This window comes from Buceros rhinoceros, unplaced genomic scaffold (assembly GCF_000710305.1).
Source record: "Buceros rhinoceros silvestris isolate BGI_N320 unplaced genomic scaffold, ASM71030v1 scaffold1260, whole genome shotgun sequence".
Taxonomy (NCBI): domain Eukaryota; kingdom Metazoa; phylum Chordata; class Aves; order Bucerotiformes; family Bucerotidae; genus Buceros; species Buceros rhinoceros.
The window spans coordinates 83581-94394 of NW_010389952.1; the positions used below are offsets into that span (position 1 = coordinate 83581).

General features: G+C 37.4%; 1 protein-coding gene across 1 annotated transcript in view; it reads left to right on the forward strand.

Moving 5' to 3' along the window:
• Positions 1-10580, forward strand: part of WWC3 (WWC family member 3) — a 55404-nt gene extending 44824 nt beyond the window's left edge. Inside the window, exons 13-18 of the mRNA XM_010135683.1 lie at positions 1003-1089; positions 3548-3740; positions 7562-7729; positions 8363-8514; positions 9237-9396; positions 10401-10580. Of these exons, the coding sequence (XP_010133985.1) occupies positions 1003-1089; positions 3548-3740; positions 7562-7729; positions 8363-8514; positions 9237-9396; positions 10401-10580 (940 nt within the window). The remainder of the gene's footprint in view (positions 1-1002; positions 1090-3547; positions 3741-7561; positions 7730-8362; positions 8515-9236; positions 9397-10400) is intronic.
• Positions 10581-10814: the final 234 nt, after the last annotated feature.

Below are 10814 nucleotides of genomic sequence, written 5' to 3' on the forward strand. Positions count from 1 at the left end.
AGCAGGAATCGCTAACTATTTTTCTTGGGTTTGATTTCTAACTTTTTAATAGACTAAACTGCAGTGCATAGTTTTAAGAAGTTCCTGAACTGACAGCTGAAGGTATTGGATGTACAGATTAGTCAGTCAAATGCCACTTCATGCTGGGGATGTGCCTTAACCACAGTTAATTCAGCGTCCTTTCAATGCTGGCTGATAAAAGGGCCTTCATTACTTCTTTCAGTAGCATTTATTTTCATTGTCTGGGCCATTAGTTTGAGTATGGCTATAGGGATATATAGCCATATATATGTCTCTGTGAGCGAGGTCTTTTTATGCCAAATGAAGGAGGATTACCTTAGGAAAGTCACTGGTGAAGGGACACAAATGCAGTTCCCAAACCCAGCTTTGAAATCCTGTGCTTAGGGCATGCATTGCTTGTAGTTGGAGAGGCTTGGGGAAGGGCAGATTATAGCAGTGTAAGGCAGGCAGGATGTTGTATCTTATACGGCCCTCCAGAATCGTCTCTACCCCTCGGAAAATTAATTCCCAAGCTTGAAAGTTTTTGAGTTTCAACCAGGTTTTAGTTTCATTTCAAAATTCATGCTACTGTGAAAGAGGAGAATTTTTTTTATTTCATTAATCCATGAAAATTAAGCAGACTGATTGTCTAATGTAATGGATAAGTTTCTACATGTGAGTGCACATGCATATATGGTGTAACTGTTTACACCAAGGAATGTATTTTATAAAACCTGTTCGCTATCAAGAGTCACAGTAAGGAATGTTGCTCTTTTCAAACTGAATAATGTTTAATTATCTTGGTTCTCATAACTTTGTTATTTTAGCTAATATTAATAATATTCTGTTATGTGGTATCTGTAATTGCTTTTGATTCAAACTGATTTGTGTAAGAGATATAAAAGCCCCTTCTGCTATTAAACATGATCTTAAGGCTTTCACCTCTGTCTCTTAAGCAAAGTATTGCTACTTTGTGACTAACACAGGAAATTTATTTTCCAGGCATGACAGTGGAAGCGAATGTCTATTAGTCCATGTATTACAGCTGAAGAACTTTACTAGTCTAGTTGTTAAAGAAAACTGCAAAATGTAAGCTTAAATTTCACCCAAAGTCTAATCGCTGCTTGTTCTGTGTCACAATCATGCCTTCCATAGATTTGTTTGCTTTCATGCAAAATAGAGCCATTTCTGGAGAAGATGGTACATCTTACTTTACATGAGGAAAGGATTAATTTTATGGACACAAAATGTCCCTGTCATAATGGTCAAGTAACAAGCGTAGTCTCTAATGATCCATGTTCGTAAGTGTTTGCTATGCACAGGAAGGCTTGTTCAAAATCATCAAAGCTGTGCTTCCATCACCCTATGCCTTCTAACTAAAGAGGCGTCTACATTATTTCCTGTACAACTTCTCTACAGCTTATCTGTGATGTATCCCAGAATAAGCTTAGTGTAATTTTTTCAAATCCCTATGGCAACATCTGTGTTAATCAGTAAGAGAGATACCTTGCCTCTTATCTTAAAAAATCAAACCAAAGCCCACAAAAAAACCCCAAACCAAAACCAACCAGGATATCTGCAGACTTTTGGGGCCATTACAGTTCTCCCTGAATATCTGTTACTCAGCTTCTGAAGATAATTTTAACACAAATACTAGCAGCAAATTAGTACAAACAATTGAATTTTTTAACCTCTGGTGGCCTGTGCTCCTTTTTCAGATTCCGTATCACGTTATATAGAACATTTCTTCGTTTATTCTAATAAATGTTTCTTAAGTAATGATGATGTTGCCGTAAAATACTGTTTTGTCTAGTATTATGTATCTTAACATATTTTAGAGAGATTTGACGTGTGAAAATTGTTGTTCTTTATCTCTGGGAGTGGTTGGTTGACAACTGTGGAATTGAAAAGTTAGTAATTTTGTGGGAGTTGTGAAACTGATATACATCTCACTGAGTGAGGTGATCTTGGTTGAGAAACACTTGATCTTGCTAACCCTGCCAACCTCTAGTGGAAATTCTTCATCTGGGTCAGTGCGTTAGTGTTGGTCTTTTGCTTTGTTTTAGTGTGAGTGCAAGGGCATGCAAAAGGGAAAAAATGTGAGTATTGAGTAGTACACAGTCATGTTGCCTTGTGATTAGAAAAAGACGTAAGCATCATCTGAAGAAAATAGAGCCCCCAAAGAGAAAAATTACTCCAGAGGGTTTGTTGAACATTGTCATCGAGGCAATCAGGCATCTAAATGACTTTCAGAAAGTCAGTTCTGTTCTCCATCCTTGTCAGTTAAATACTTGGGCTGGAATCAAGAAATTGCATGACTGCAAGGTAAATTAATCAATTGGTTTGACTGGTCAAAAAATAAGTTTATCTTGCCAAACCCAGAAAAGCTTTTATCTGATTTAACAAGCCTCTCCATCCAACATTCATTGAAATGAAATGTACGTTCATTGAATCGGTTGTTGAGGGCAGCGAGGTGGAGGTTATCACTTCAGCAGCCAGTGAGCAGAGGAGTTAGACTGCTCCCTTTTTGCAGCATGGGAAGCTGGTTAGCTAACTGATGCTCCACACTCCAGCACTGCGGTTCCATCATAGTAAGCGCTTCCAGTTGTCGTCTAACTAGCCACCTATTTGCCTGGCAGTGTCAGCCCTCTCTGGTGGTGGCATAAGAGTTTGCAGAGCCATGTAGTCAGCTTGAATGAGCCTCTGAGCTGTTTTGGGATTTTGTTTTGTTTTTTAAATCATCGAGCTTTTTTCTCTCCCCTAGATTAGCTTTTTAACCCAGATAAGTTTTCTAATCTGGGTCAAAGCTGTTCGATGGCACAAGGGAAGGTATAGCAAAAACCATGGTATTGTAGAGGCTGGACAAGCAGCCAGGAGAGTGAAAACACAGAAACACCTCTAAGTAGCTCTGCTGCCTTCTATCAGATTAAAATAGTTGTGGATTTTGTTTTTGGCTTTGAGTCTCTAATGAGATGGTACCAGATATTTAAATTAGTTTTTCAAGCAGATGGATACAATGATCACAGATTTCCTTTGCCATCCTTTTGCATTGAGTTTAAGGGGAGCAAAAAAGGTATGCTCCGTGAGCGGAAGGAAGAAATGGATCAGTGACACTTATGGGGCAATTCAATCACCTAGACATAGGCATGTGTTTCCATTCGAAATAGCATAGCATAGCATAGCACCTCGCCTCCAGCTGCTGCTGCTCAGGGGAAGGCTGTAGCTCTCCCATAGATCTTATGTCATATTTGTTAGCCCCATGTAGATGCCTTGGATACCTCAGGACATCTCAAGTGCCACTTGGAGCCTCCGCTTAAGCACCAAGTTAAAAAGAAAGATAGTTTTCATTAGAAAAAGAGAGCACTTCCAAACCAGCTTGGCAGTTCTTCTGTGTTAAGAATACAAAGTAAATTCATGTAATGTGGAGTTCACAGAGCAGATTCTTAATGTAGAAGTTACCCTGATGTTTTTGCTTAGCTTGATTTTGAGAAATACAAAATATCTTCTTTGTCTGAATTGTGGTATTTGTGTATTTTGCTTTTCCCAGTCATGTGAGAGTTTATTTGCCACCACTTGAGTCAGGCACACCAACCACTTACTGCTCTAGAGCTTTGGAATTCCAAACTCCGTTAATACTTAATGAAGTTTTCCGAATCCCCGTGCATTCAAGTATTTTGAAATTAAAATCACTGCAACTGTATATCTGTTCAGTTGACCATCAGCAACAAGAAGAACTATTGGTAAGTCATCCTTTTTCTTAAAGACTACGTGATGTGGTAAGCTAAAGTTCCTTGAATAATTTTTAAGATAAAAAGGAGGAAGTGAAGACTTTTTCCATAAGAAGTGCTCACAGTGTTATGTGGTAATGTGTCCGTTCATTCACATACATAGGTATAATTCTGTTAATTGAAAAGGTGGGATTTTTAAAAAATGTTGAAATATGTGCATTTTAGGTTACACAAAGTCTTGGCAGTTATTAGCAAAGTTAGCATTTTAAGCAGTGTTGAAAGTAATCTCTGTACTACTGTTTACTGTTACATTGCAGAAGCACGTTGAAAATTGGTATAAGGTTTACATTCATTGCTGTGGGATTTAGTAGATAAGGAGTTAAGTTTTTATTTATTTAATGCATTTCTTACAAATGTCTGCTGTGGAGAAAGTTGCAAAATCTTGTCATTGCTAAATATTGGTGCTATATAACAGTGGGCAAAGACAACTACTATTACATCAGTCTTCTCTTTGCTGCAGGATAGTAGTGGTCCAGGCAGGTTTCTGTTACACCAACCGTGAGATTCCTGATGTAGATGAATTCAAATAAATGTAGTAATTGTTTAAATAGGTTACATGTGTTAACTTCAGATGTGTTAAATGTTAGCTTAGTTTAGCGATTGTCAAATGTAAACATGCTTGGATAAATCTGCCTTGGGGCTGGTGTCCTGGCTGTTTTGGATTCAGTGGGCTGCCATTTCAATGAGGGGTTTGAATGAGTTAGTGAAATTGCTTTTTATGGCTATCAAAGTAGTTAAGAGTTACAAATTTCTCGCTTGTAACTCTTGTTTCTCACCAAGTCATGCTGGACTGCCGGTAAGAGGTGTTTATTTGAGCAAATCTGGTCAAGAATGCATGTTTGTTAGTCCACCTTAAAACTACGTATTAAAGAGTAACGAGGATCTTAACGTTGACAGAAGTGGACCTTTGTCTGCACTAGGAAGTTTTGTCATTTTTGCACTGCAATGAAAGAGAAAGCATCTCAAGAATGTGCTGGATATATTGGTGTAAAATGCTTTATACTGGTATAGCCTGTTCCTCTGGGAAGCTAAATAGCTGTTTCAGTGAAAAGCATCTTTATATTCCACAAGAGCATCTAAGTTTAGGGCGCTTTTGTTTTAGCTGCTCTTACTAAGTTAGCGAAACAATGATAGGTCTTCAGGTTACGTTGGTAGGAATATTTTCTCTTTCATAGTCTTAGTGTAGTTTTGTCAGAAATATCTTTGTCTACAGTAGTTAAATTGCTTTAGGCTAAGTTAACGATGCTACTTGAAAAGAGAGAAACAATGCCATGGTTTCTTAGGTAGGTGCATTGAAGTATGTATTTAAGCATTATGATAGGTGCCCTTTCTGCTGTAAATTGAAAATAAGCATTTTCTCAAGTTGAGAAATTGTTTACTAACTCTCTCTGGACCTGCTGTGAGTGGCCTCTTACCAACAAGGCCTCTGTCCTCTTCCACTGAGATTACAATTTTTTCCATCTATTTAATAATCCATGTATTTCTGAAGTTCTTGATGATTGCTTTCTTTTCAATTAGATTATACCAATTTAATGCTTTAGTTTATCCAAAGCTATACAAGTATTTGTATGTTAACAGGGAATGAAAAAAGAAAAAAAACCCCCAAAACCGAAAGAACAAAACATTCTGGCAAATAGTTCTAAACTTCACTTACAAAGAGAAATAAATTATTAAACTTGTGGGATGGTCATTCCATTCCCTCAACCTGTTACTCATATGCCCTGACTTGCTGAAAGATCTTTTTCTGTTTTCCTACAGCTTTCTGAAACTGTGCTTCCTTAAGTTGACTTATTTCTTCTCTGGTGGCCTCATCAATGTTGAAATAAGGGAGTTGTTACTTTCCACGATTAGCATATATAGCTCATGTTAAAACATCAAAGAAATGTGATTGCCTTTCTTGGAATTACATGGTATTGCTGTTTCACTTCCAGTTTCTGATCTTTTACAGCCCTGACCAACCAATTATTCCCTGTGTCTTAATTTATTTGAGTTCTTCTCAAGTGTCACGTTTGTCTTTCTGCATTTCATGTTTTTTCTTTCAGAACATCCATCCCATTTTTTGACATTGTTTTAAATTCTGATCCTTTTCTCATAAATTGTACAACCCCTCCACTTGGTATCACCAAGAGATTCATAAATGCTTTTACTGCTCCACCATCCAAGTTGTTACCAATTGTGTCAGAGCAGGCGTGTGACAGACCACTAGCAAACCCACCTTGCTTTCGTCCTCCTTTTGAGCGAGCTTCAGATCTTGAGGTGGAGGTAGAATATTAATTAGTCCTTTCAGTACTGATAATTATTAATTGCGTTTGATGGTGATTTTCTATCCAGTTAGTCATTCACTTTGTAGTAACAGCTTCTCTGGCATGCTTTCTTAGCTGCTTAATAAATGCAGTGTCAGACGTCTTAAGAGTCAACATGTTTTTTCCTATATTGATGACTGCAAAACAGCTAAAACCAAACTACCGTTAAAACCAAACGCAGCAAGTCTTAAATGTTGGATTCCAACTCTGATGCAAAAGTGTGAGTGTTCTTTCTTATGCTATGATAGAGCAAGTAGGTATTTAGAAGACATCTGTGGTTTATATATAAAAGAAAAAGCATCTCTGTAGCCTCTGATATACTGACATAAAATGACATTCTCGGTAACGTGTTGTATCCTGATACAAAATTATTTTGGTAGTCTCAAAAACTTTTCTCCATGCTCCTTTATGCACCTGTTTCATCAGAGCCCCAGGGAACATTCATCTTGAAAAAACAGTACAGTGATTTTTTTAAATTATTATTATTTTCTAATTAATTTTTTCCTTACTTGCTTACAGTTGAATGCAGTTTCTGTTTACATTTCCTACTGTGTGTACAATTAGTCATTGCATCCAGCTCTTTGTTTTGTGAGAGATGGAAGTAATTTTTACATTATTTTTCCAGTGATATAAGTGAAAACATTCTTAGAATGTGCTCCATTGACATGGAAACAAACAGGTTGTAGAAATGGGCAGATAAAGCCTACAAAAAAAAAAAAAGAAAAGCATGGATTTGCTCACAGCTGGTTTTTTCATTTAGGTCAACACCACTCAGACATTTCTTACATGAGCACTGTCTGATGGAGAAGGGCTACTATAAAACTGGGAATACTTTCAGTGGGAAGCCTCCATTTAGGTGAAACCTGTTTTCACCTGAATCTGGGAGATGTAAGGATGGCTTGGAAAGCTGAAAAATTACTTTATGGTCTATTTGACTACCTTATGATATAGGCAGAAAAAAAATAAGTTGTTTTACACTACATTTTGGGTTTGTGGGTTTTTTTTTTGGAAGATGCCTCTGAGGACCAGAGACCAGAAGGGTGTCTCAGAATATAGTTCTCTTTAAAGAAAGCAGACTAAAGTAGTATCATTAAAGTAATATTAATTTAAGCAATTGTAGAAATCAGATATGTAACTGAGAGGGTTTTTAAAATAAAATATTAAAAGCTGTCAGCTGTAACAATCATATCTATATCAGTCATAGAAATTTATTTTTCAACTTAAAAAAAATTGCTATCTGCTCTGATCCTTCCTGGTAGTAAGCAAGAAGCAAGAAATTCAGTATCTTAGACATCATAAAACAATAGAACAAAATTGTCTCTTTTTAAAAGGCAGTGTGTGTAATTGATAAAATGGGGTTTTGACATTATAAGTAAAAAAATACCCTTTAAATGAGAAGATGTCTGTCCTGCAGTGTATGTTTAACTCATGGTTATCTTGTATGTGGTTAATCCTTTTTGTTGTCTACAGGGCATTGCTCAGATAAACCTGACTGATGCAGAGAATTCTGGTGAGATGCAGCTTCACTGGTATACTGTTCAGATCTTCACTGGTTCAGACCCCCAGAGAGCAAAGAACAAAAACCAGTGTGAAGAAAGTATTCCCCAGTCTTCTGGAAATGTGGCTGCAGTTAAAACAGTATGGCTCTGAAAAAGTGGTTTATTTACTTTATTTGACCTGTTGGGTGGGGTTTTTTGTGATCTCATCTCAGGTGCTGTTTGTTTTTGAGGTGCACAGAAGGTGATACCTCAATTTACCTTTTGTGGCAAGAGCTGGATTTTAAAAGAATAATTAAAAGCTAAATCATGTCTGGACAGGTGCTTGGAATAGTGCCCTGTGTATGTTTATGTACACACTGAAACTCATTGGAAATTTGTGCTACTGCACTTCAAGAGGTTGTAAAGAAAGGTGGTGCAGTTTCCATCCTTGGATATTTTTCAGCCCTTGACTGGTCGCTGGGCAACCTGATGTGGCTATGAAGCTGTCTGTGCTTTGGGCAGGACATCCAAGTAGGTGACCTCCAGAGGTCTCTTCTGACCTAACTTGCTGGATGATGCTCCACAGTGGTGGAGCACAGTTTGCCTGGTTTCTATGAGAAGTTGCATTCATAGAACACCATGTACTTGATGATCATAAAGATTCAGGGCAGGCTTTTGTTTGTGTTTTGTTTTGAGGAACATACAGTGGATTTGTTTGTTTGTTTTCTCTGACTAATATACATTAAATACATTGGCTTGGTCCGTTTTATTTGAAGTCTCGTTTACCTTTCAGGATGCAGTGACAGCCCTGTTAGCTAGGACTACAGCCCAGCTGGAAGCAGTTGAGAGAGAGCTGGCAGAAGAGCGAGTGAAACTGGAGTACACAGAGGAGGAAATCCTCGAGATGGAAAGAAAGGAAGATCAGGCTGAAGCCGTATCAGAAAGGTAAAAATAGTAGTTCAAATACCTCATCGAACAGCCAAGCAGTATTTACGGCATTGGCATAGTCTGAAGTACAGCAGCAGAGACAGCAGGTCCTTGTTCTGAGATCTGCTCCCTGTAAGTGTTACAAGTATAAAATTCTGTTATTATATGATGTGCGTATTATATACATTTTATTTGAATAGCAGGCTGAATTTAGAGGACTTGGAATTTGGGGAGTGGGAAAACATTGTATCAGACAGAAACTTTGCTAAGCAGGCAACTGTAATGGGTTTGCAACAGCACTGTACTAAAAAAAAGTAAATTTTGTGGTGACATAGGAAAATATCAAAGAAAGGCATTGCAGTGCTTATGGAGTGAACATGCAGCACTGCTCTTAGTATTCCAGTGTTTATTACAATGCTGTTTCATCATTAATAATACTCCTAGTTTGTTAAGTGAGTTCTGGTGTTATTTTTAGATATGTTTTCTTGGTATTGTTATAAGGACCAGAATAGATAATTTAAAAAAATTTGGGAAGGTGATTTTTTTTTTTTTTTGGCATGAAATGTGTTTGCCTGCATCTGCAGAAATGCAAGTGGGATATGTTCTCCCTTTGTATTTTGATTTGAGAAATAATACTCTAAAATGATAAACTGACCTGGATAATGAAATACGTAAGTGATGCATAATTGCATGGGGGTTTTTTTAATGCCTACAAAATTCTTGTGATGTTCTGACTTCAGGAGTTGGCAAGCAGAATCTGTTGACAGTGGATGCAGTAATTGCACCCAGACTAGTCCTCCTTATCCAGAGCCATTTTGCGGGGATTCGTTAGCTGGACACATGTTTGCAACTCAAGCAGGCCAGTACAGTTCTGGAAAAATGCAGCCTCCACCACTAAAGGTAATGAGAGAAGACACTGCAGTACGGAAACTGCCATGCTGCCTGGCACACACAGAGTGTGTTACTGCTGCTCCTTGAGTTTGAGTCCGAATTGATCAGGAGAGAAGAGCATCAGAAATGACGTTAACCAACCTGTACGCGCACTGCCTTCGTGACGGCAGTGTGCCTTTCAAGTTGTTAAAAATGCCCTCTCAAGGGCTGGGGTTTTTTTGTTTGCTTACTAGTTATTTCTAGACAGAATTAGGTTTTTTTATATCAAAAGGCAAGTTATTTTTACTGAAGCCTTCATCTGATCTGTAAATACACACCTGTATCATTCTGTGTTGTCCTGAAATTGTAATAGGAAAGATCATGATAAATTTCCAGTGCTCTTAGAAATAAGAATTTTTGAAGAAATTGCAAAGGAAGAAGCTTAATCTTTTAATAATAGCATTGCTGTTTCAGTTTTACAATAAATACAGCTGAAAAATTCAGAAAATTGTGCTGAAGCTAATGTATTTTAAATCTTTTGTCTTCGAGATATGAAGCATTTTAGTGTTCTTGTAGCAATATTTCAGGTGTCTTTCAGTTATGTTTTGTTGAGTTTCTTCTTTTCATTTGACCTCTTCCAGTTTTACAGTGGTTGCTTCAGAGTCACCTTGCTTATTGAAAGGTGACTCAGTTTTCTTTTGTTGAGGCTGAAGCTCAGGTGATAGCTTGGTTAATGCCCAGCTGCCAGTGCTGAATGCAGTCCTTGTGCTCTGCAGCTATGATTCACGTTTTAACTGCATCTCATAATTGTTAATGTTCCAGTAAAGGCTTCTGGAAGCTAATCTTACAATTTTGGATGACCTAGTTTTAAAACTTCTTTAAAAATGAGGCGATTCATCCTCTGTTCTCAGTGCTCATTAAAACTTGAACCTTGCAAATTGTTTACTTTTGATATTGTTGAAATGTCTGATTGTTTCTGGTGAGAGACAGAAAATAAGGAAAAAATAGAAATTTTTCCATCATTGAAATTTTAGGTGGATAAGGAAACTAACACTGAGGATATGTTTCCTGAAGAAGTTGCTATTCTTCCAAAAGAGAGAACTAGCCGCAGGCCACGGGGTTCTGCTTTTGTTCGCAGTAGCACTATTGTTCGTTCCCAGACCTTCTCGCCTGGAGCACGAAGTCAATATGTTTGCAGAGTGAGTAAGACTTAAAAAGAAGGGGTGGAGTGGCCTCCATACAAATATTTTGTACACTTTTGATAATTTCTTCTCAAGGCTCTATTGCATTTATAAGAAATGTATACTACTTTTTAATACTAAAGAATAATCTTTCATTGAATTTAAACATTGCAATGGGGAGGAAGTCCCCTGGCTCTTTTTCAGAGTTTAAACCTGAATTTACTTATATGTAATTAGACATTAACTTTATATATAATTATGTATTAT